At 38.5% G+C, this 27,571-nt stretch overlaps 1 protein-coding gene across 1 annotated transcript in view; it reads right to left on the minus strand.

The window, feature by feature from the left end:
• Positions 1-27,571, minus strand: part of LOC126248070 (probable medium-chain specific acyl-CoA dehydrogenase, mitochondrial) — a 209,362-nt gene that overhangs the window by 96,905 nt on the left and 84,886 nt on the right. The window contains exons 5-7 of the mRNA XM_049948721.1: positions 24,959-25,039; positions 8,158-8,288; positions 2,123-2,231 (exon numbers count right to left, since the gene is read on the minus strand). Coding sequence (XP_049804678.1) covers positions 2,123-2,231; positions 8,158-8,288; positions 24,959-25,039 — 321 coding nt within the window. The remainder of the gene's footprint in view (positions 1-2,122; positions 2,232-8,157; positions 8,289-24,958; positions 25,040-27,571) is intronic.

Genomic DNA, 27,571 nt, shown 5'->3' on the forward strand with positions numbered 1-27,571 from the left:
CTAAGTGTCAAGTGGTGGAAGGGGAGTGCCCCATTTCAGTGTTATATTGTGGAGTGTGTCCCATGTCAGTCTTGTGTTGTGGAGGGTGCTTCCTGCCAGTACTGCACATGGCAGAGGGCACTACATTCCAGTGTCATGTGGCAGAACGTGTTCCATACCAATGTCTCCTGGCAGATGATGCTCTGTACCAGTGGTGTGTGGCAGAGAGTGCTTCATAGTGATGTTGCATTGGGAAATGTGGGAAAAGGTCTGACAGAATATGTAACTTGTGCTGGTCCGGAGCTGCAGTTGAGTGGCCAGTAAGTAGCTATACCTTGCACCAGTGGCCCATAAGCAAAATTCCCACTATGCTCATTGGGTCATAGACACTGCTACCCTCTTTGAATACAGGGTGGGTTGTTAGTGAAACTTAAGTACACTGTTAAAAATATATAGTACTGACTCTGATAAAAACTCAGATATGTGCATAAATTTATTGATATAGCTAACTGTGTTCGAAATGATATGAGCATTTGGTGTCATTGGCCGGGTCTTATTACATTCGACGCCACATTAGGTGACCTGCATGCCAGATGGGGATGAAATGATGATGAAGACAACACAACACCCAGTCCCTGAGCATAGAAAATCCCCAACCCAGTGGGGAATCGGATCCGGGCTTGTAGGACAGCAATCCATCATGCTGACCACTCAGCCATCAGGACGGACGCTAACTGTGTGAATGTTAAAGGACACCCTTTATCAAATATTTGGTAAGCAAATACTTACCTTGGTAACAAGGTTATAGCAAAAAACTCCAGAAAAATTATTAAACTTTTTGAAAAATTAATATTTTTGCTAAATGTACTGTTGTGGTAGAGTAATTATTATTGGCAGGTTTTTAATGTTTCTGGAACACAACAGACAAAAACGTAGAAAATTTGGTTAAGAACAATCTGAACATATAGCTCCCACAGAGGCTGTTTTATTGAAATAATTTTAATGTACTCTTTGGGACTGTAATATTTAAAACTAAATACAGTCTAGATCAGATCACTGTTTTCCTAGTGGAAATGTTCAAAACATTTACAAAGAGTATAATTAAATGACAGGGATACAGAATAGATTTTTTATTTTACACTCAGCCTCTTTTCTCTCAACTGAGTCATTATGAAACTAACCTGGGCTCTGTTTTATAATGATTCAACTGAGAGAAATGAAAGTTGGTTGGAAGTCATCACAGTCCATTTTTCTCATATCCTCCCTGTTTATTAATGGTATGAAATAAAAAAGTTAAATTGGGTCTTCTTTAAACTTAGCAGAATCTTGCACAGTTTAATTTCTTATTTATTAATGCTGATTTGTGTTTGTTTCTTTCTTTTCTTGTTTTGAAATTTCTTTTCTTGTTTTGAAATTTCTTTAAAAATCATTTCAGGTAAATTATTTAAGCACTCGTTGACAGAAACAACTTTTGCTACTGAAATAATAAGTTGATGAATGAAAATGAATGAATATGAATAATGCTGGTACTTTTTACCCTAATTTACATCTGCATTGCACCCACAACTTACTTCATTTCTATCACACAACATGTTTTGAAATACAGCCATCACCAGACACTGCAAATAAAATTAAATGGAAACGAATACTAATGTTACCTTCCAATGATGTGGTTCAACCAGGCTGAAGGCAAATACAGTTTTTAATTTTTCACAAACCTAATCATTTTTATAACATCAGTAGCTATTTTCTCATTTCTCATTTTATGACTTAAATTTTATTTACAGTATCCAGTTCTGTAATTGATACAAAATAACTTAAAATTATAGGCTGTAATTTCACTTCATTTTTAAAAATTGTTGTATTTGTTGACATTACTGTGTGTTACATGGTAGACTCGAAGGCATTATGTCTTACACATAAAGTACACTTAGAAATCACATTTAAAAAATGGAAAAAAGTAAATGTTACATGTTAATATAGCAATTCACATTTAATTCAGAACAAGATAGTTATATGAGAGACTATCAAACAGAAATATAAGAAATCAAAAAGTACAGTAGCTACCCTGTGCATTCACTGATACCACTAAAACTTGAAACAATATGAAACGGGGATAACTTTTTAAAACTTTTCTTTTTACCTTTCTCCCAGGGGTCACACCGGGTGTGTCTCTGTCCACAATGAAACCTGTGAATGCCTTGCTAGCAGGTGCTTTCGGGTCAGGATCAGTTCGAGCAAGAACGAAGTACCTAAGGAAATTCACATTTCATATAACTGAGGTAGAACTGCAGAAACCTAAAAATAAATTCTACAAAACACAATTCACTTGAATTTCTTCAGAGACCATAATGAACTTTAAAAACTGAGACTATGTTTCATGATACGGTACTTTACCGGCCTATATATAATCTCTATGGATTTGGTATGGTATGAAGCCCCCAATGCTGCAATCAGTCTGTAAATGCCATGGCATAGAAAGGAAGGAGGCAAGATGAGCATCTGGCAACCTATGAACATTATTAGGGACAGAGCACAAAGTCAGATCAGGAAAGAAAGGAGAATAAAATTGGCTATGTCCTTTTCAAAGGAACCATCTTAGCATTAGCCTTAAAAAATGTAGGAAATCACAGTAAACAATCTGCATGGTTGGTAGGGAACTGGAATTGATACCATTCTGAATGTGAGTGCAGTGTCTTATCATTGTGCTACTTTGTTTAGTGCCATGGCATGGCACCAAAGAGAGCTGTTGGGTAATTTCCATTATAAAGTTTGAATTAAATATCACAGCAGCAGTTGCAGAAGGATGGTATTCAATGAGTTGTCAACAAATCATTCACTACACATATCTAATAGACAACATGTCAAAAATTTGCAAAGAAACAGACTCATTATTCTGAGAACACACCTTATGCATTTTTCATCACATCTGGTTTGGAGTTCTCTTGCTGAAATACATGCTGAACTGTTTGAAAGGTGGGTGGTATATGATGGAATTCTGTTTAATTTTCTGTTCTTTTGTCAATCTAAGATTAATTGCAAACTCTCAGTATACATCTAATAAATTGCTGCAGATGGATGGCACTTCATTCATCATAACCTAAATTTTCATACAATAAAAGGTGGCCCTTGTGAACCATAATACACTTTGGGCTAAAACACCAAATTGCATGACCTTATCTCTTTCTTTTCATATTGGTCTTTTTTACTTACATTAGCTCTACCAGCTCTAAGATTTTCACTTCTAGTTTCCTTTTTACAAATAATGCCCACTGTTACTGACATTATTGAAAGTCAGGAACATCTCTCATTTGCAGTGACATGATAGAGACTATCCTCCACAAAAACCATCAGTTCAATTAGAAATTACCAATTACAGATATCTTCTAATGATCAATATCAGCACCTTTTAGTACTGTAGTTGCTGATTTTGGAAATATAAGGAACAGGAGGCCAGCTAACTTTTCATTCTTGCACTTATTGATGCCGTATTGAATAACTTTCTAAAGCAATGCCACACACAGACAACAGGTATTCACTGTACAGAAATGTGATGTACAGATAATATCTGGTCACTGTCTTTTAACATTGTAGGTAACTGTTGAAAAAACTAGGTATACCAACAACAGCATCACATTACATTTGCTCACTTATGCAGTGTGTTGTGGAAAACCAATTAAATTTGAAAACTGTGGTAGTGTACATATACATCACACTAGGAATAAAAATAGCAAACAATATTCATACATCAAGGTTATTGATTTAAGAAGTAGGATTGTATTATACTCAAGCCATATATTTTCTTAATTTATTAATAGATTCTCTGGAAGAAATTTTTAAGCAGTTTGTGTATTCATAATTTAAAGAGTTATTGTTACATAGGCATACATATGATCAAACTTATATTTACATGCAATGATAAAAATAACTGTGGACCAGTTTGTATCCACTAAGTTTATTTTTATCCTAAGTTTTGATTGCTCTAATTACTTTTAAAGGATCAGGTTTGTAAACACTGCACTCATCTGATTGTTGAGAAACAACACACAAAGAGCTTAACACATTTATTTAACAAAAACGACTTCCTATGAAGAAAGTACAAAAGCAACAGAGAAAAATGTTACAAGAGTACTAGATGCAAATTCAGGTGGTGATGATAAAGATATCTTTGAACATTTGGTCAGTACATCATTATCACCACCTGACACTGAAGAAGCAAATCATCTATCTGAAAATGAAGACAATTCTGACATAAATGATGAAAATGCAGAATCGGGTGACGACAAAATCAGTGAATATCTCAAAGGAAAAAATTAGGAGGAGTTAATTTTTTCCACAATTTACCAAGGTCGCTGCAGACAGCCTAACATTGTTATAGGTAAGCTGGAGTTGAAAGCTTATAGTAAAAAAATTTCAAAATTATGTGATACCACTCTACTGATTGTTAATTAACCTGAAACAACCGGTGGAATGAAAATTGTCAAATTCTCTCAAAAGCCCCAATCATGCATTATAGATAAACAGTGATGGCATCAAGCAGCATTGTATGCCTTATGTAGGTCAAAAAAGACTGCAATGAAGTATTGGTATATAGAAAAAGCCTGCCGGATTTCTGACTTCAGCCTAAACAGATGGTAGGTTGTGGATTGTCACTCTGTGACCACACTGATAGGGGTACAAAGAGCCCCATAATTCAAGAATCCATCACAATTGTCAGGCAACCATCCTTTCAAGCAGTTTTCAGAGCATGTTGGTCGGGTTAAGTAGTCCATACTTATTGATGGACATTTGGTCTTTGGCCAGAAGCTGTTTGCTCTTTGCTATGGCAAAACAGTATCAGCATTCCAAACCTTACACCAGGCAAACATGGTTGAAGACAATGAGTAGATGGAGCCTTTTAGCAACATTCGGATGTTGGATCATCTGATTGTGAATCAAATCAGGGCCTGGGGATGCACTGTGTGATGACTCAAGAGCCTAAAGCAGTTCCCAATCAGTAAAAATTTCATAACATAATTTGGGAGGGGGGGGGGGGGGTGTTCAAGTGCAGGGAGATGTATTCAACTTCTTTATATGTTGGAAAGATAGCCAGGTGAGAAGAGGTTGCCAGCACTGTCACAGAGAGGACCCCACGGTGTTCAGAATGGTCTGCCGCATTGGCACAAATACTATTCTGAAGAGAGAGAGAGAGCCAGAACAGCTGTTGATCTTCAGTAACTCAGAAGACTACTTAGCTTGCCACACAACTGTGATTAAAAGGCATACATTCTCAAGGAGGAGCCACAGCATTCCTTCTTCTTCATTTTAATGCTGAAATGCTACACGTAATTTTATCAGTAGGTTTGTATCCACTAAGTTTATTTTTATCCTAAGTTTTGATTGCGAACCTGATCCTTTAAAAGTAATTATAACAAACAGTGTAAACACTGCACTCATCTGATTGTTGACAAACAACACACAAAGAGCTTAACACATTTATTTAACAAAAACGACTTCCTATGAAGAAAGTACAAAAGCAACAGAGAAAAATGTTACAAGAGTACTAGATGCAAATTCAGGTGATGCTCTCAGACAGTACCATGAACTACTCGTGTATCTCAGATATAAGAAAATTGAAATATTTTTTATCAAAGTAGTGTAATAAACACTTAAATCATACTTTAGGAAAGGAAAAAAAAATCTAGAGAGAAAAGTCATACTACTGAACACATGAGGCACATAATTTTTGTTAATGGCACAATAAATCACTGTTTGACAACCATCACATTTATCCTCAGATTTTTGGTCTTGAGCTCTAGGACAGAAAATACACTACCCTGTCATGGATTCTGGTATTCTTTCATCTATTTTTACAATTGCAAATCTAAAATACGACTAATGGATTCACAGAGTACTCTACTTAGTCAGTTTTTTCCAAATGTCTTAACATGTATTGTCTGATCATATGTACAGCCAATGTCCTCGGCATAGAATTGTATCTGGTAATATTTAATAAGTTGTAAAATAGGCAGAGTGGCAAATGATGAGTTTTTCTGGCACTAGAATATGAATGACGTAACTGGTCAGACATGTCGACACCTCTGTTACACGATCTTCTTCATTGACTTCAGAATAAGGCCCTTCAGATTCTGAACTAAAGAGCATACGTTGTACTTCAATAATATCCTACACCTTGGTAAAGTTGAAAATCTGTTTGAGATATTTTATTCACCTAAAAAAAATTCAGTTTCCCCAAAATTTCCAATTATCCGTTGTAACAGTTTTAAAAGAATAAGTAATTTAAGCTTCTGCAGTAACACATTTATAGTTTCCAAGTTTAAAGTAAGTATAATATTATTTGACATCACACTTACACATATAAAGAAACTTAATTCCGAAATTTTTTATACTGCTTATGTTACCCTGTGGTGCACCTGTACCCAAAAAGTTAAATAATGTGAAGAAAAGGGTGACCACTGCTGACTCTGCAAGTCACAGCCATACTGACTTGTTACAGAATGAAACTACTGGGAAGCACAGAACTGCAGTGCTAACTGTTGGCTGTTAGTTACACTTTATGGGAGCACTAGGTTATAGGTGTACCCTAAGTAGCAGTCCAGGATTAATCAGATAGTGAGCCTTAGCATGAAGTTACTTAAAAGTGGGGAGATGGACAGACATGTAGCAAAAGTAACATCAGCTCATTATTAATCTCCCTCACACCCTTGTTGATGCAATCTGTCAGAGAGGGGTGAAGGTGACAGTAGAGGTGCAGTAACTGGTCTGTTGGGCGATGACAAGGAAGTGACAGGATCACTTGAAAGTGGTTAATGTCACAAATATTGTCATGTAGTGACCTTTGTAGCAAATCTATGAGGTCAGGGAAGATATTCTAAGGTCAATGGCTGAAAAGGTGACATAGGTGACACAGCAGTGGATGGGAATACTGTAACTGAGGTGACAGATCAAGCCCAGAAAGAAGGTGGTCAATGAGAAGGTCTCTACCAAATGAAATGGAGCTCCTCCACAGAGGGTGATGCATGTTGAAATCTCCATATAGGTTAAAAGGGCTCAGGGTAAGGGAGGAGGGGGGATCGGGCTGGGGGGAGGGGGGGGGGGGGAGTTGTTCAATTAAGCTGTTGATCTCAAGGTAAGGAGGTGCCCTGCCTAAAGGCAAATAAGTGTTACAAGTGATGATTACTGGAGTCATTGGTACTCGTACTGCTATTGCTTCCAGTGTTGTATGGAGGGAATAGACTCACTGATGATAACTGTGTGTACCAATGTACAGACTCCTGCAGAAGCTCTTCTGGGGCCAGTAAGTTCTGACAGAATGGTCATCAGCAAAATCTGTTTCTTGGAGATCAACACAGATTACAGAACAAGAGAGAATTAGTTTGTTCTGGCAGGTGACAGTAACATCCATTGCAGCAACACCGGATCATCACCTTGAGGGTGTCCTGGTTAGATGTGAAGGGGCCAAGATAAGAGGTCATGCTTCAGCGTCATTGAACCAATGTTTGTTGATGATGTTCCACTCCATATGGTGGCAGACAGAGTCTGCAGTAGTTATTTCTTCCTTTCCTATGCTGCAGTTCTACTCTCCTAACTCAGTCAATGGCTTGCGGCCCCATGTTCACCATCCATGTATTCACAAAACAGCTGTGAGCCCATGGAGGAATGTTATATATTATGATTAGGTGCTGGCCATTTATATAATGGTATTTTTACTTTAGTCACATTTTCACAGGTAATATGTATTTTGTTTGTAAATCTACCAATGCATACCACACAGCAGTGAGTTGTCACATGTGATCCATGGTATGTGAAAATAGTTAATTAACTCACAATCAAATTAGTATGTGTATAACATACTTATCATAGAAAAGATTATAAAAGGTCAGCTCTATGACTGGTATTATTTATGTGTGGGTATGACCTTACGGACCATACATTCAGTTCATGCACACAACTTTGTTCTTACTTGTGCAACTGAACCAGTCAGTTATCACTTCAAATCATAAGGACAGCTTTACACTATTAGCAACTAGAAGATTATGAATGTGGAAGCTGGTTTTACTAATGAACTACATTATTCAGCCAAAAATGAATTACTTTTTAATCTACTTTTGTTACAATAATGTTGTTGCTTATTTCCCAGTAACACAAGCACAAATAACTATAAAAGAAAACACTTACCAACTAGCCACACCACCATTTGTAATCCACATTTTCTGGCCATTTATTATGTATTCATCACCCTTCTTCTCAGCACGAGTTTTTATGCCATTAACATCAGATCCTGCACCAGGTTCAGTTACGCAATACGCCTGTAGGAACAATCACTTACACTTAACAACAATGACTTAACAAAGTTTTGAAAACATCAAGGAAATAGTTTTAAGTCTCCTGTTCCTGCTCCCCAGGAAATTAATTATGTGAATGACATTCCAAGTAGGACACTCAGGCATAAACAATAATTTGAAACAATACCTTAAGAACTAGAGGCAAAAGTTACCAGCATAAACAATTGTTCTTATAGTTTATTTACAGAAAATTAGTATAAATCAATAGAAAAAATACTTGCCTATCTTCCGAAAAGCAGGTATGCACTACATGGAAAGTTTCTATGAACACAAATTACGATACAAAGAAAGAATATGCATATTTGTCATGTTTTAATTTAGTTTTAACTTATGCTTAAATAAGCTGAAGGTATTAATGTAGGTAGTTAGAGCACTTATAAATGTCTTCATTTTCTTTTTAAGTTCTTCATCTGTCAAAATTATGATCACAAAGGCTGCCCTGAACAGTTGGACTCTTGCTAGAAATAAACCTAGTTGCATGTAAAGAGTTCTATATGTGTATTTTACATTTTATGTAATAAAATGGGCAGCATAGCTTAAATATAGAAATATGAAAATTCCAAATCATGAAGAACATTTAATCAATGTAATAAAACCTAATGAAAATTAAATATCACAAATTCTATATCAGTTCTGAAAGGCAATAATCTATTTATTAATATCAACACTGGTAATATTTAGATAAATTTGAAAGAAAATAAATGCTTTGCCCTTCAAAGGTGAAGGATTGCAAAATATTTTGTCAGTTGAAGAGACATGGTAACACACTGTCACTACTCAATACAGGAAGCAAAACTACAGGTACTCCTGATGGAGAACTGCAGGGTTCAGACAGAAAGTATGGCACAGGACATAAGTGTACAAAGTTTAGAGAAGTGAAAATATGGAGGCAGGAACAGAAAGGTACCTAAATGTAACAGTGACCAATAGTATGAAGATTAATGTCAATACAGTGCTGTTAAAAAGGTTCTGATAAGGGGAAATTCCTTAATGGAATAAGTTGTAATATTTTTTCTCTCTACATTGCAAGCACATTTCACATTTTGGACATGTGGAAGGGGGAGGAAGAATGCTGTAACAAGAGAACTTCTGCTCTACTCTACTCTACTCTACTCTACTCAGCATCCTAAGATTGTGGGTAGAGAAGGAAATGTCGGAAAATCAAATATTCTTAAGGGTGTTACAAAGCAGGGAACCAAGGCCACTACCGTCTATCATATAAAGATCTTAAATCTCTACATAAAGGCTTCACTAGAGCAGGAAAACAGATAAGTAAATCTACACAGATTATCAATGCAACAAAGATCCAGTTGGCAAGTTCCTGAAACAAATGACAGAAGGCAACATTTTAATACTGTTTAAGAAGTAGTCAGACCAGAGTTGATATATGTTAACAGTCTAGCCATGAAATTTGATAATCTGCTAATCTGTTTTGGGGTCTTCAAGTTTGTGGTGTAGTCTCCAAGATAAACAACCCCTATTTAAGGGCCACTCAAGAAAAGTGAAACAAGAAGTGCACTTCCTTTACTTATGCCTCATTTGGAGTCTTGAAGTTCAAAATAACATCTAAAATATTGGTATAGATCCTTCACAGAAGATTTATTAACAGGAGTGGAAAAATTATCTATGGATATTTTGAAGGATTTAATATCAGTAGCATGATTAAGGATCTGAAGTGTGATGTTTTAGCATATTAAAATCTTAGATTAGTGATTACCTGTGGTGTGCTATTGTATTCATCAGTGCATATCCTGATGCAAGAGGTCAATTCAGTGTGGAAAGGTGGAGGAGAAGTTGGAGGCTAGACAATTTTTATAAATATTTGCAACAAGTCACTTGATAGACATTTTTAATTTACAGTTAAAGAAAGAGGTACACAATACTAAGAGGAGCCTTAAACAGCTGACCTAACACACAAAAATTTTATCAATTCTTATCACTTTAACTTTGTTCATCCATTATTCTATGCATTCAGTCTTCCAAAATATTTTCGTGTTTGGTAGTAAATCTACACTACCTGATCAAAAGTATCCAGACGTCAATTAGTGGACATTATTTTGGGGTGTGTTCACCCTTCACCTTTATGACAACCTGAACGCTGCTGGGGACACTTTCAATGATGTGTCTGTTTGAGGAGGGATGGCAGGCCATTCTTCTTAAAGAGCTGAAACCAGAGAAGGTAGTGATGCTGGACACTGGTATCTGGAGTGAAGTCAATGAACTTACTCATCCAAAAGTTCATTTCAATTGTCCACAAACCACTGCTTTACAGATACTACTTTGACAGTCATTGTCTCTGAACTGCTTGTGTCAGCATGACAATGCACTCTGTTTTTCTACTGCATGCAGTACACAATGTTTTGAAATATGTTCATATTCTTCTGCATCTAGCATTTTCGTAAGCACAATAAGGGAATCACACCCTCACCATGAGCAACACCCCAATATTGTAACACCACCTGCTCCATACTTCATTGTTTGCACTACACATTGTTGTGGTTGGCAGGAGAGCCAACACCATGTTACTAGAGGAAGCCGAAAGGCACACATTTTAGCTCACGCAGGCTGGCGTGAGGTCTGGAACAGGACAAGGAAATTAGAATTTAGAAAAAACGGACATAGCTGGTGGAATACTTAACTTTAATCCATTAATGGTGAATGTCACTCTTGACCGTACATTATTCACAGTATCAATAGTAACTGGTAATGGCGCCTTGCTAGGTCATAGCAAGTGACGTAGCTGAAGGCTATTCTAACTATCGTCTCGGCAAATGAGAGCGTATTTTGTCAGTGAACCATCACTAGCAGAGTCTGTTGTACCACTGGGGCGAGTGCTAGGAAGTCTCTCTAGACCTGCCGTGTGGCGGCGCTCGGTCTGCAATCACTGAAAGTGGCGACACGTGGGTCCGACGTATACTAACGGACCGCGGCCGATTCAAAGGCTACCACCTAGCAAGTGTGGTGTCTGGCAGTGACACCACACACATGATGGCAGGTAATATTCTCTAGGCATTTGTCAAAACCAAACCCTTTTAACAGATTACCACAGGGTATAGAGTGGCTGGAAATGAGTGCATAGTGGGTGATTCAGCACTCCAAATCAGTCACATCACTGTTTACACCACATAAAATGTCACTTAGCACTGACTACAGGAATGTGTGGCATATAATGAGCTGTTCAACTACTGAACTCCTTTCTTTTTTAACTCCCTATGCACAATCATTGTGATAGGTGGACTGCTGGTTGCACTGTGGAAATCATGATTGATTCCTTCTGCTGATTTGGTGTGATTATTTACAACCATCCTCCACAGTTCTCAATGGTCCCTGTCCATAAGCACATGAGAACTGCCTGCTTTTGGTTTAGCTGTGGTTGTTCCCTCTCATTTCCACTTAATAATACCACCAGTAGATGACTTCAGCAACTATAGAATGGTTAAAATGTCCCTGATGGATCTGTTACTCAGGTGGCATCCAATGTCTAGTCCATGTTCAAAGCCATTGAATTCCCCTAATTGACCCATTCAGCCATTACTGCTTCTCTGCTGACAAGACAATACTCACTGCCTCCTTTTATGCTGGCAGATCCACCTCTCAAGACCTCTAATAATAAATTACACAGGGCGTCTGGATATTTTTGATCAGATAGTTCATATTTCCACAGAAGCACAAGCATTTTATTGTTGTTGTTGTTGTTGTTGTTGTTGTGGTGGTGGTGGTGGTGGTGGTGGTGGTGGTAGCGGTAGCATCATGATCAGTTTGCCAATTGCTCTTCATCCTTGGTTTGCAGGGTATCATGTGAGAAAAGGGCAGATTCCTTTTTCCTAGATTCCTGGAAAGTGTTTGATAAGATGCCTCTTTCAAGAAAGTTAAAGGTGTGAGCATACAGAATAGGTTCCCAGATACGTGAACAGCTTGAAGACATTTTAAGTAATGGAACCTAGTATGCTGTCCTTGATGATGAGTTCATCAGAAACAAGGGTATCATTATTAGAGCCCCAGGGAATTGTCATAGGATCACTCTTATTCTTCACATACATATATGATTTGGCAGATAGGGTGAGCAGCAATCAGCAACTGTTTGCTGACAATGCTTTAGTGTATGTGAAAATTTATTAAGTCATTGCAGAAAGATTGTCTGCCCCCGGTAGCCGAATGGTCAGCTTGATGGATTGTCTATCCTCTGGGCCCGGGTTAGATTCCCAGCTGGGTCGGGGAATTTTCTCCACCCAGGGACTGGGCGTTCTGCTGTCATCATCATCATCATCATCATCATCATCATCATCATCATCATCATCATCATCATCATCATCCTATCATCCTCATTGACTGCAGGTCACTGAAGTGGCGTCAAATTGAAAGACCGGCATCCAGCGAATGGCCTGCCCAATGGGGGGGGGCCCTAGCCATATGATTGAATAAACTGCAGAAAGATGTAAGATGACTTAGACAGAATTTCTATTCAGTATGTTGAGTGGCAGCTTGATCTAAACCTAGAAAAATGTACACTGAGGTGACAAAAGTCATGGGTTACCTCCTAATATCGTGTCAGACTTTTTTCCTGGCGTAGAGCAGCAGTTCAATGTGGCAAGGGCTCAACAAGTTGTTGGACGCCCCTGCAGAAATACTAAGCCATGCTCGCTCTATAGCCATCTGTAACTGTGAAGGTTTGCCAGTGCATGATTTGGAGCATGAAAAGTCCTCTCTGTAATGTCCCATAAATGTTCAATGGGATTCATGTTGCGTGATGTGGGTGGCTAAACCATTCACTTGAATTATCCAGAATGTTCTCCAAACCAATCGTGAATAACTGTGGCCCGATGACATGGCGCAGTGTGATCCATAAAAATTCCTTTGGAGACCATTTGCAGCCATTCATGAACATTATGACCCCAAACAACAAATAGTCAAACATCCAGAGGACCCAGTCTGTTCCATGTAAAGACAGCCCACACCATTATGGAGCCACCACCAGCTTGGACATTGCCTTGTTGATAACTTGGGTCCATGGCTTCATGGGGTCTGTGCTACATTTGAACCCTACATCAGCTATTACCAACTGAAATTTGGAATCATCTGACCAGCCCATGGTTTTCCACTCATCTAAAGTCCAAGAAATATGGCTGTGAGCCAAGGAGAGGTGCTACAGGTGATGCGTTGTTAGCAAAGGCACTCACATAGGTCATAGATATGTTCATCGAACATCCCACTTTGAGAGCACAAATGTTTGTGTGGAATTTTCAGTGCTTACAGACAAGCAACACTGCTTGATTTCTGTGGTTATTTCAGTCATTAAGTGAAGGCCTTCGTGGTGAGAGATGCCTGAAATGTGGTATTTGTGGCACACTCCTGACACTGTGAATTGCAGAAGTCGAATCCCCAAAAAATTTCCAAATCAATGTCCCATCCACTTGTCTCCAACTACCATTCCCACTGTGTGGCCATAATCATGTCGGAAACATTTTCACATGAATTACTTCGCGTATACGATACTACTGCCATCTGTATATGTGCACATTACTATCCTATGACTTGTGTCACCTAAGTGTGTGCAGATGTAGATCAGCCTATCTTGTCATAAAAACACACAGAATGAGGCCTAACTCATAATTATGTAACTTAAAAATTACAGCCAAATTTAACCTAGTTAATGAGATAGCTGCTGCCCCCAGTAGCTGCTGTTTGCCTGTTGTTGATGACTTACTACACTGCCAGAGGGGAAAGAAAATTAGGACACCCTTTTAGAGGTTTCCAATGCTCTCAAGATTTATTGTTATGACAGTGCATATGGAGTACATGAAATTATTACATTCACAGAGCAATAGCACAAATGATTCTGAGGTACCAGGTATCTACGCCACGTACTAATATGGGTGTTTCAGCATTGGTCAACTCCACAGGCAGCAATGCAGTCAATAACTCTGGCTTTTGGTCAATCATATGTAGGGCAAATACTATCCTGGGATATAATATGTCACGTCTGCTTCACCTATTCCTGTAGTTCTGTAAGAGTTGTTGGTTGATGAGTCACACAAGTCACTTTTCGGCCCATCATATCACACACACGCTCCATTAGGGATGTGTCCGGAGATCATGCTGGCCAGAGAAGTTGCTCTGCATCTTGCAGAGCACGTTGAGTTTCATGGGCAGCATGTGGGCCAGCATTATGCTCGTGGAACAACACATAACCTTCCTGTTGCAAGAATGGCAAAGGAATGGGTCTAACAAATTTCTGCACATAATGAGCACTGCTTAGCATCCTCTCCACAAATACCAAAGTTGAATGAGAGTTGTAGCACATTGCACCCAGACCATAAGGCCTGCGGTGGTGCCAGTGAGTCTCATAAGGTACATTCATCCAAGACAGTGTTCATGAGCTCTATGTCGTATGCACAAATGACCATCTTCTGCATGCAGGCAGAATCTCCTTTCATCACTGAAGACCAGGGTGCATCATTCTAACTTCCAAGTGATCTTCTGATGGCACCAATCAAGCCATGCATGTTGATGCTGTAATGTGAGTGGAAGACGGCTAGAGGTGCACTTGCCCATTGTCTCACTGCTAACAACAGATTTGCAACAGTTCATGTTGCCACGTCTGGGTTCACAGCTACCATAGCATAGTGAAGAGGGCTTGTATGATCTGTCACTACTGTCTCACAATGTGATGATCCTGGTGGGTGTCTGTGCTGTGTGGATGTCCAGAACCTCAGCTAAGGGTGTGGGAATGTTCACATGACTACTGATACCAGCATTGTTGCACAACTGACACAGTATGTCCAACTTGTGTGGCAATTCTCCAAAAGGACCACTCCATCACTTGAAAGGCCACAATTTGACTCCTTTCAAAATCATTCAGTTGGCTATAGGAAGCACAAATGAGTCCCACTGGCATGGTTGCCTGCTTGCTTCACACTTTTGCCTTCTGGCTGTGAGCATTCGTTATTAAAGGGCAGACACAGGTGGCACTCTGGTAGCTATGCCAATATGCTATCTGTTGGCAGATGATGTTGAAACTATTATCGGTACATCTACTATCCCCCAGTTGGCATATACCATCATCTGATCAAAATCAATGCCATCTTTCCAAGTGAACTGCTACTTTTCCAGGCAGTGTGTCTGCTTTATTACAATAGTATTTTTGAAGAAAATATTACTTAAATTTGAAATATCATATTCTATTTACAGCATATACTAGTTGTCTCCCCCACCCCATGAACCATGGACCTTGCCGTTGGTGGGGAGGCTTGCGTGCCTCAATGATACAGATAGCCATACCATAGGTGCAACCACATCGGAGGGGTGTCTGTTGAGAGGCCAGATAAATGTGCGGTTCCTGAAGAGGGGCAGCAGTCTTTTCAGTAGTTGCAGGGGCAACAGTCTGGATGATTGACTGATCTGGCCTTGTAACACTAACAAAAATGGCCTTGCTGTGCTGGTATTGCGAACGGCTGAAATCAAGGGGAAACTACAGCCGTAATTTTTCCTGAGGGCATGCAGCTTTACTGTATGATTAAATGATGATGGCGTACTCTTGGGTAAAATATTCCGGAGGTAAAATAGTCCCCCATTTGGATCTCCGGGCGGGGACTACTCAGGAGAACATAATTATCAACAGAAAGAAAACTGGCGTTCTATGGATCGGAGCATGGAATGACAGATCCCTTAATCGGGCAGGTAGGTTAGAAAAATTTAAAAAGGGAAATGGATAGGTTAAAGTTAGATATAGTGGGAATTAGTGAAGTTTGGTGGCAGGAGGAACAAGACTTTTGGTCAGGTAAATACAGGGTTATAAATACCAATTCAAATAGGGGTAATGCAGGAGTAGGTTTAATAATGAATTTAAAAAAAATAGGAGTGTGGGTAAACTACTACAAACAGAATAGTGAACGCATTATTGTGGCCAAGATAGAGATGAAGCCCATGCCTACTACAGTAGTACAAGTTTATATGCCAACCAGCTCTGCAGATGATGAAGAAATTGATGAAATGTATGATGAGATAAAAGAAATTATTCAGGTAGTGAAGGGAGATGCAAAATTTAATAGTCATGGCTGACTGGAATTCAATAGTAGGAAAAGGAAGAGACTGAAATGTAGTAGGCAAATATGGAATGGGAGTAAGGAATGAAAGAGGAAGCTGCCTGGTAGAATTTTGCACACAGCATAACTTAATCATAGCTAACACTTGGTTCAAGAATCATGAAAGAAGGTTGTATACATGGAAGGAGCCTGGAGATACTAGAAGGTATCAGATAGATTATATAATGGTAAGACAGACATTTAGGAACCAGGTTTTAAATTGTAAGACATTTTGAGGGGCGGATGTGGACTCTGACCACAATCTATTTGTACGAACTGTACATTAAAACTAAAGAAACTGCAAAAAGGTGGGAATTTAAGGAGATGGGACCTGGATAAACTGACAGAATCAGAGGTTTTAGTGAGTTTCAGGGAGAACATTAGGGAACGATTGACAAGAATGGGGGAAAGACAGTAGAAGAAGAATGGGTAGCTTTGAGGGATGAAGTAGTGAAGGCAGCAGAGGATCAAGTAGGTAAAAAAGTGAGGGCTAATAGAAATCCTTGGGTAACAGAAGAAATATTGAATTTGATTGATGAAAGGAGGAAATATAAAAATGCAGTAAATGAAGCAGGCAAAAAGGAATACAAACGTCTCAAAAATGAGATCGACAGAAAGTGCAAAATGGCTAAGCAGGGATGGCTAGAGGGCAAATGTAAGGATGTAGAGGCTTACCTCATTAGGGGTAAGGTAGATACTGCCTACAGGAAGATTAAAGAGACCTTTGGAGAAAAGAGAACCACTTGTATGAATATCAAGAGCTCAGATGGAAACCCAGTTCTAAGCAAAGAAGGGAAAGCAGAAAGGTGGAAGGAATATATAGAGGGTCTATACAGGGGCGATGTTCTTGAGGACAATATTATGGAAATGGAAGAGGAGGTAGATGAAGATGAAATGGGAGATATGATACTGCGTGAAGAGTTTGACAGAGCACTGAAAGACCTGAGTCGAAATAAGGCCCCCGGAGTAGACAACATTCCATTGGAACTACTGGCGGCCTTGGGAGACCCAGTCCTGACAAAACTCTACCATCTGGTGAGCAAGATGTATGAGACAGGCGAAATTCTCTCAGACTTCAAGAAGAATATAATAATTCCAATCCCAAAGAAAGCAGGTGTGGACAGATGTGCAAATTGCTGAACTATCATTTTAATAAGCCACAACTGCAAAATACTAACATTAATTCTTTACAGACGAATGGAAAAACTCTTAGAAGCCAATCTTGGGGAAGATCAGTTTGGATTCCATAGAAATGTTGGAACATGTGAGGCAATACTGACCCTACGACTTATCTTAGAAAATAGATTAAGGAAAGGCAAACCTACATTTCTAGGATTTGCAGACTTAGAGAAAGCTTTTGACAATGTTGACTGGAATACTCTCTTTCAAATTCTGAAGGTGACGGGGGTAACATACAGGGAGCGAAAGGCTATTAACAATTTGTACAGAAACCAGATGGCAGTTATAAGAGTCGAGGGACATGAAAGGGAAGCAGTGGTTGGGAAGGGAGTGAGACAGGGTTGTAGCCTATATATTGAGCAAGCAGTAAAGGAAACAAAAGAAAAATTTGGAGTAGGTATTAAAATGCATGGAGAATAAATAGAATTACAATGTCATCGGCGAACCTCAAAGTTTTTATGAGAGACAGCAAAGGACCTGGAAGAGCAGTTGAACGGAATGGACAGTGTCTTGAAAGGATAATGTAAGATGAACATCAACAAAAGCAAAACGAGGATAATGGAATGTAGTCGAATTAAGTCGGGTGATGCTGAGGGAATTAGATTAGGAAATGAGATGCTTAAAGTAGTAAATGAGTTTTGCTTTTTATGGAGTAAAATAACTGAGGATAGTCAGAGTAGAGAGGATATAAAATGTAGAATGGCAATGGCAAGGAAAGTGTTTCTGAAGAAGAGAAATTTGTTAACATCGAGTATAGATTTAAGTGTTAGGAGGTCTTTTCTGAAAGTATTTGTATGGACTGTAGCCATGTATGGAAGTGAAACATGGACAATAAATAGTTTAGACAAAAAGAGAATAGAAGCTTTTGAAATGTGGTGCTACAGAAGGATGCTGAAGATCAGATGGGTAGATCACATAACTAATGAAGAGGTATTGAATAGAATTGGGGAGAAAAGGAGTTTGTGGCACAACTTGACTAGAAGAAGGGATTGGTTGGTAGGACATATTCTGAGGCATCAAGGGATCACCAATTTAGTATTGGAGGGTAGCGTGGTGGGTAAAAATTGTAGAGGGAGACCAAGAGATGAATACAGTAAACAGATTCAGAAGGATGTAGGTTGCAGTAGGTACTGGGAGATGAAGCAGCTTGCACAGGATAGAGTAGCATGGAGAGCTGCACCAAACCAGTCTCTGGACTGAAGACCACAACAACTACTAGTTGTCTTCCAGTCTTTCAGTTTTACAGTGAATGCTGCTAATTGCCATATACCACTAGTTAACAAATCTTTCTAATCCTGCAATCTAGATATTGAGATAATCTGTAGAAAGAGATGCTAGTGAGGCAAACTTTTAATTTTCTTTTGGACTTCTAGGGATTTGCAGTTTCTTGCTTTATGTTAAGCGGGAGGTTGATGAATATCTTCCCCCCAGAGTACCTAACTGTACTCTAAGCCTTAGACTTGAATATTCTATAGTAACACATATCTATAAAACTGGAGATATGCAAACCATCTTGAATTAAGGACCTGGGAATTTTTTGTTAATGGCAGTAAAACTCAGCTTCATCTGAACTGTGCTTCACACCTTCACAATATGATAAAAAAATAATTTTCCTCCATGTCTGTCAGGAAATGTTCCCCAAGCCATTGTCCGATTGTAAAACAAAAAGCTTGATGATAATGCTATGAATTCAGCACAAGATTTTGATATTCTACTGGAAACACTGTCATAACAAGTCTAATTGCTACTTTTCAGTGACCTAGTGGTATTTGCAAGATCCTTTGAGGGTGTATTTTTCAAAATAATGAGTGTTGATAGTGCGTGCAGTGTGTGCACAAGTGAATCTACATACTCACAATAATAGCAGCTATATCACCCAGTAATAAATGACCAACTATAGATGTATTAATCATTGAATTTGGTGGCCAATGATAAGAAAGTGTCACAATGTCTGCCAAAGCTATTTTCTTGGGGCTCAGTTTCAATTGGGTCACTATTTTTTGCTTGTTTCTTTTTAAATAATGTGCCAAATTGTTTTTGCCTTATTACTGGAGTGTTTTATTTTTTGAGGGTAGTGCATGAGTTCAGCTGTTTAGTAACAGAATGGACGATTTTACAATACTGGTTGCAATAGAGGTTCACTCTTGACTACAGATTTTTCTCTGAATTTGGATTAAAGTATCTTGTGGTGCTCCATCAAAGAGTTATGCATTTCTTATCCTTGTTTCTGTTTGTTTTGTCTTTATTTGTTTAAGGCAAAAAAACAAGACTCAAAGTAACTACATAGGCTTTCCCAGCATAACAACATAATATTCTTCTTGCAGAACCACAAAGTCATCTTGAACAATATTTCCATGGTCATGCTGGTGCATGAACTCACCAGAACTGAATTCAAACTGTGAGCAGTGGCTCCTTTATATGCCAGAGAGGGCAAACAGCACATGTGCAAGAAATCATCATAACTGCCCTCCAGCACTAGAGAACTTTTAGCACCCCAGTGGTGAAAGCTAGCAAAACTGATAAATTGCTATCAAAAAATGTTCTGATAGTTTAATCAAAGATTGCTGTTTTTTAATGTCTGTTATAAATAAAGACAAGGCTACATTGCAAGAAAGATTTGGAATCCTGTTTTATCAATGTCAGATACTCAAATTTCAATAAATTCTTTTAAAACGCAGTTCCAATAGCGACATGCAGGGACAACCATTCACATCTCTTCATACAACAATTATGTCCTTTGGTAAGACAGTGTTCTGCTTCCACAGATTTCTCAGGCTGAAACAAATGCCTGTGGCACTGGTGCTCAACACATCAGTCCTGAATGTTATACATTGGTCAGACAATTCATATTTTCTCACAATGGTTCAAATGGCTCTGAGCACTATGGAACTTAACATCTATCGTCATCAGTCTTTCTCACAATGGCAGGAAATTTTGTACACACTGGTTTCCTCAATCCCTGAGCCAAGGAGCACTCTATCCTTGGCTAGCACATGAAAAACACTTTTGATATCGCATTTTTTTTTTAATTTCTTCCTATTTTCAAAGATATACTCACTGAAAAAGTAGGAATATCATTGCTTCACATGTATCTTCTAATGCACCCTGTGACAGTCCAAGATCCAGCTCTTGTGTCCAGCTCTCTGGTGAGAAGAGCTTATGGCATTTCAGATGCGAAGTCCACAGGACTCCTTGTATTGGAATGATGGATGAGAGATCAATGCATGCAGGTAATACTTGATTTGTGTGAACTTTTGGTAAACACTATGTCTCAGTGTCTCGTCATCCTTCCTGTAAGCCAGGACATTTAGAAATGGAATCTTTCCATCCCTTTCAACCTCCATCACAAACTTTAAGCTGGGATGAAGGTAATTCAAATGATCTATGAAATGGTTAAGAGTATGGTATGGCCACATGGGAGAGACAAATGTATCATCGATGTACCTCCAAAAACAAATAGATTTTAAAAACACCATTGTCCCCAATAGTCACCAATTTATTTAAGGAAATCTTTGAGGACATAGCACTGAGGATGAACTCCTTATAGCCACTCTGTCAGTTTGTTCAAAAAATTTGTCATTAAATAAAACAAGCTTTGATGTCAGCACATGGCGACAAAGCTTAAGAGATTCCCTCACCCAGTTTCTTCACTAATTAACTGCAAGGATTTTTGAAGAGCAACCTGAGTAAAAAGTGACGCTACACCAAATCTGACAAGCATATCCAAGGGATCAAGGCACAAAGACTTCACAATTGGATAAAAAGTGTAGAATTGGAAATATAATGTTCACATTTTCTGACATAAGAGCCTAGAACAGACACTAAATACTTGGCCAAATTCTAGGTTAGAGCTCCCAAAATAATCACAATCTGCCAAAACTGAATGCCTTGCTTGTGTACCTTGAGTAGACCATATAACCTCAGAGGTACAGCTGCAAATTTAGGTATAATACATTCATTGTGGCATTTGCAGTATTTGTTCGTTATATTGATACAAAAATGGTCAATAAAATTAAAAAGTATGCTAGTTTTGCCTAAGCACAGGTGAATATTCATTTTACTCACAGATAACCAGATCACATATTCAAGGATTTATTTTACTTGCACTTGAAGATATCATCATTACTGTTAAGTGTATCCTGGGAATGGGTGCATAGCTCTTCCTGGGTACTAGCAGACGGTGCACACAGGAGTGCCATCAGTAGACTGTCTTCAATGTTTCAGTGGCTTTAGTTCTTTACTCAAGAGGTTAGTCACTGTTCATCAACAGGTGTCATAATCTGATATTGTGGCTTGAGAACAGATGATGCCACACTATCACTTTAGCACAAAGTCCTAAATTTTGCTCATACATCAAGAAATGTTCCCATCACTGAATTCATGTGTGTGTTTGACTAAGAAGTGTCCAGCTTTCCTAAGGACTGAGCTTACAAATGAAGCAGTGTATGCAAGACCTCTTGCTTAAAGACACCATCCCTGCAGAGGAACATCTCCTCTCTCATAAGGGCAGCAGCTTTGTCCATTAGAGAAGACCAGGATTTAATAATTCTACCAGCAGACAAAGGCAGCACCATGGTTCTTCTTTCACAGAATGGTTATTCAGTAAAAATGGATCATTTACTTGAGGGCACAGCTTACTCCTGAAGAACAGCTCATTGCCTTATGATGGGCTTAGAAACTTCGTCCTGGTGCTGCCATTCTGCCATATTTATATGGTTTGCCTAACATACATAATCAAGGGACTGCACTTCAGTTGTATGTGAGTAATTTGGGTGCTCCCACTTACAACTTGGCCAAGTATTTAGCATCTTTTCTAGGTGCTTATATCAGAAGAAAATGTGCACATCATATTTCCAATTCTACAGTTTTTTATACAATGATTGAAGTTTTTCTTTCTTGGTCCCTTGGAAATGCTTGACAGGTTTGATGTAGTGTCACTTTTTACCAGGTTCCTCTTCAAGAATCCTTGCTTTTATTTGGTGAAGAGACTGGAAGAGAAAATCTCTAAGCTTTGTCACCATATGTTGACATTAAAACTTGTTTTATTCAATGACAAAATTTTTGAACAAACTGATAGAGTGGCTATGGGGAGCTGCTCATCCCCAATAGTCACCAATTTATTTATGGAAGTCTTTGAGGACATGGCACTGAGGATGGTATTTTTAAAATCTATTTGTGTTTGGAGGTATGTCGATGATATGTTTATGGTATGGCCATGAGGGAGAATAATTTTGACTAGCACACAAGAAACAGTGTGTTCCGCAGCTCAGTAAAGAATGACTCGGGATTGAGGAAAAAGCCCTGCCATTATGGGAAAGCTTACATTAGTCAAACAATTCATACTATTCAGGTCTGATGGGTTAGGCTGAAACAAATGCCTTTGGCAATGGTGCTCGAGAAATGTGGTGGCAGAACACTGTCTTACTGAAGGACATAAAACATAGTCCCAATAGCAATTTTCATCTCTTCATAATTTTAAGAGATCTATTGAAATCTGACTGTCCGTCAACCTTATAAATGGAGAAAAGGGTTACCCTGTACATAAGATTTGGAACCCTGTTTTCTCACACATTAAAAAGCAATGGGCTTTGATCTTCCATCAGAATAGTTTTTGAGGGTGATTTATTGATTTCATTACCAAATTAACCTCTCCTTGATGCCTCAAGATGCATCTTATCTATATAGCCCTTCCTTTGTTAAAGCCTTGGCATAAATTGCCTTTTCCACCTTTCTGACACAATGCCTCCTCATTAATTATCCAATCTACCCATCAAATCCTCAGAAACTTGTGAAATGTGGTGCTACAAAAGTATGCTATCTTTATTTTGTCTGTATTGTTCATTATTCATGTTACACTTTCTTATACTTTACGCTCCCAATACTTTCAGAAAAATCTCACTAACATTTAAATTTATATTCAGTCTTAACAATTTTTTTTTAAGCAACACTCTTCTTGCTAATGCCAGTTTTCATTTTATGTCCTCTTTACTTAAAGTGTCTTAAGTTATCTTGCTGCACAAATAACAAAACTCTGTTGCTGCCTTGAGTTTATCATTACCCATTCTAATACCCTCAACATTATCTGATTTAAACTGACTATATTCCTTTATCTCTTTTTCGCTTTTGTTGAATTTGATTTTGTAACCTATCTTCAAGTCATAATTCATTCCTCTTGGCTGATCTTCCAAGTCTTTGAAATATCTGACAGAATTAAAATGTCATCAGCAAACCTCAATATTTTTACTTCTTTTCCTGGACTTTAATTCCCTTTCCATGTTTCTCCTGAGTTTCCTTTGATGCTTGCCCAATACACAGACTGAAAATTAGGGATACACTAAAGACCTGCATCACTCCCTTCTCATTAACTGCTAACCGTACATGTCATTTGACTCATACCTGCAGTGTGATTTTTGTACAAGTTGTCGATAGTATTTTGCTCCCTGTATTTCATTGTCGCTAACTTCAGAATTTCAGAGACATTATTGTGATCAATACTACCAAAGGTTCTCTCTTAATCTATATATGCTATAATTGTAGGTTTGCCCTTCCTTAGATTATCTTCTAAGATAAGTCATAGGATGAATATAGATTTACATGTTCCCACTTTTTTCCAGAACCAAATCTAGTCTTCCACAAGGTCAATTTTCACAATTCTTCTACAAATCATTCTATAAATAATTTAGGTTAATATTTTGATCATGACTTGTAATAATCCTAGTAGCAAAGAGGCAAGTACTGACAGCTGTGAATATTACCTCACCTTCAGTTTAACATCCTTCTGGAATGTCTGAGAAAATTTTTCCTGTCTCAAATAATTTGCATGCTAGGCAGAATAGTTTTGCTGTGTTTTTTTCCAAAGGTGTCTATTACTCTGAGAGAATGCTGTCTACACCAGCTGCCTTGTTGCAACTTGGGTCTCTCAGTACACTATCAAACTACTCTTATACTGTCACACCTCTCATCTCATCTTCATGTACTCCCTCTTCTTTTTTTCCATAACATTTGTTAGTCTGACCTCTCCACAGATATCCCTCTACAGTGGTTTCACCTATGGTGTGTATATCGTTGAAACCTGTCATAGCACCAAGGCCCATGGTATTTAGGGCCAGAAGGGGGCTGGAGGGGGGTGGGCATAACTTTCCTCATATTGAAATACAATCATTAACTGTTTTGTTGTTCCTCAACTAATTTATGCAAGATTGCTTGTTCAGTTAACATTTTGAATAAAAATTCAAGATAAATATGCAACTCAAGAGAATTTAATCTTCCAAAGCAGACACATGATCCATTAAACAACATAAGAGCAATTTTAAATATTTTAAGACAACTTCAAAAGATAAGTGTAAGATAATAGTAAACTTTTGCCATACTTACTGCAAGAATTGGTTCTTCCACCATGCGTCCTAGATATTTTTTTTGCTGCTCTTTATTTCCTGCTAATATAACTGGAGATTGCTGGAAAAAAAGAGGAGTTTAAGTCTTTCTCTTTGTACTAGTGACCTTTGCAGTTACATCTACTCCAGATAAATATAACTCTTGACTGTGAGGATTATGCTATCGATATTAATTACACTTTGTTTCATGCTACAGATGTATATCCTGGTATTATCATTTGGTTCCCTTTTTTTTCCATTAATTTCTGCACTTCAAACATCGTGGGCCATTTCAGAGTTAATGTACATTCCACACTGTGTGCATAAGCTCTGCATTACTCTTCTAAACCCAGGTTACCCAACTTGTATCTCTAATCTTAAAAAAGAATCTGAGTTATCACAATATCAAGTATTTTTTTAAAAAAGCTGTTACCATCTTTCATGCAAGTTAAAATATCTTATAATTATTTTTATTTTACATCAATTAAAAGACACACGTAAAGTAATGAAAAATCTTTAACATAACCTGAATGTATGAAATATTTTCGATGTTGTAGATATCAGTTACACAGATAATGAGGATAGACATTCAGAACTTAAAAAGACCAGCTTTTACCTAGACCATCTATGAATACATTAATTCTCACTGTCATGCTTCCAGCACTGTGAAATCAAAGTTTACACAGTCTACAGATTAGTAATGGGGCTACCTCAGTTCATTAAAATTAAATAGCAGGCTATAATTGTTCGTTAACTGGCAAAACTTTTGTTTTAATTCAATTGCTGTATAAAGTCACTTTGTGTTGACACATAACAGATTGAAACTGTTCCAGGTGAGGACTCAAACCTTAACTTACCACTGCAGTGGTGTCTTGGTCCTCAACTGTACAGCTGTATATGGTGGTCAGAAACAGTAATGAAAAGCTTGTAAGTGTGTTGCAGGGTAGGTAGTGCCGATAAATAATTGTTAAGAAAAAATTCGTTGTGTTGTGGCATTTCCAAGTTAAATTGACATTGAAGTTAGCCAATCAGGTCACTGTGCATGCAAATTCAAATGGCCTGCCAGATACAATTAGTTTCAGCTGTTCTCATAGCACAGATGACAGCATATGAGACTGCTCAGCTTTTGGTTCTGGTTCAATCCTCACTCCGTGGTTCAGTTTTAAGAAACACAATTAAGAATACATTTGTGGACATTGCCTCTGGTGTACCACTTGAATTTCCATGTGCAATGGCCTGATTGGCTTACTTCAATACTAATTAACTCAGAAACATCACTTTGTATCAATTTTTTTCCTTAAAAATTATTTCTCAGCACAACCTACCCTGCAACATCCTTACAAGCCATCATTTAAAGTTCTTACAAAAAGTCTCAAAAAGGGCTTGACTGATTTACTCCAAATCTTATATTATAGAGCCAATGCTCATCTAAATATTCTTTTGAGTATATTTTTAATATATATATATATATAATACATAAATATATATATGTAATATATAAAGGAAAAATGATGTTACCAAAAATCCCAAAATTTCCTCTCCAATTTACTTCACACTTTTGCACAACAGTCTAGCATTTGGATGGACATAGGCAATATATGTTTTAATACTGTATACATAATAGACAAATGTATGCATAATACATAAAGTGGAAAAGCTGTTGCCAAAAATCTCAAAGCTATTGACCAATTTGCTTTAACTTTTTGCACAACACTCTCATATATGTTGTAGGAGTCATAGTGTCTATGACACATAGCACTGAAACATTCCCATACGTATTTAGCAACTGCAAAGCATTGACATGTTCACTAGTCGTACATAAAATCATCCATTTCACCCACTGCAGCTGTGCAGCAGGCTGTGTCCTCTTCTTCATCAGCTTGTAACAAGGGTGTCCTGGTGTCTGGTGCAGTTAATGCACGATGATGGAGAAGAGCATATCATCTCTGGTACGTGCTACTTGGCCACACTATCTGCATGTTGCATCACCTTTACACAGTAGGATAAAACGTCTGGCATTTAAAATGCCTTGGAGGATTTCAGATCAAAGGCTTTACTTTCAGTTGAATAAAGCCTGAGTGAAGATATATTCAGTTAGCACCATCATACTGAATGTGAATATAAATGCAGCAGTTTTTTTTGTAATAGGTCATCAAGCTTTCTCGTTAAACTGCATACTTAGCGGGGACGCTGCTATTGGCCGCTGGGACCACGTGTTCCACTGTGGCACCCCCACACTAAAAGTGGGCCAGGAGGTGCGCGCCACCACAGCTTAGGGTGCAGCGACCTCTATGGGTCTTCAACGTCCATGATGTCTGGTGCGGATTCAAATTCCGCGGTGCGCGGTACCAGATCCCTCCCCCCTCAAACTTACACGTAGGGGCGGAAACGCCCCAGACGGTGCCGAGGTGGGCGGCAGTGGGAAGAGGAACTGGGCGTATCAACTGCTAGCGGCGGGGAGGAAGGGACGCCCAAGGTATCCATGACAGCCGATCCAGAGTCCAGGGCAGGGGAGGGAGCTGCCGATCCACCCGGAGGTGGAGACAGCCGGCGGCAGGCCCGTGGAGTGATGGCAACCGGGGGCTGGGACGGTGACTCGAGGATCACGTCTGTA

This window comes from Schistocerca nitens, chromosome 3, assembly GCF_023898315.1.
Source record: "Schistocerca nitens isolate TAMUIC-IGC-003100 chromosome 3, iqSchNite1.1, whole genome shotgun sequence".
Classification (NCBI taxonomy): domain Eukaryota; kingdom Metazoa; phylum Arthropoda; class Insecta; order Orthoptera; family Acrididae; genus Schistocerca; species Schistocerca nitens.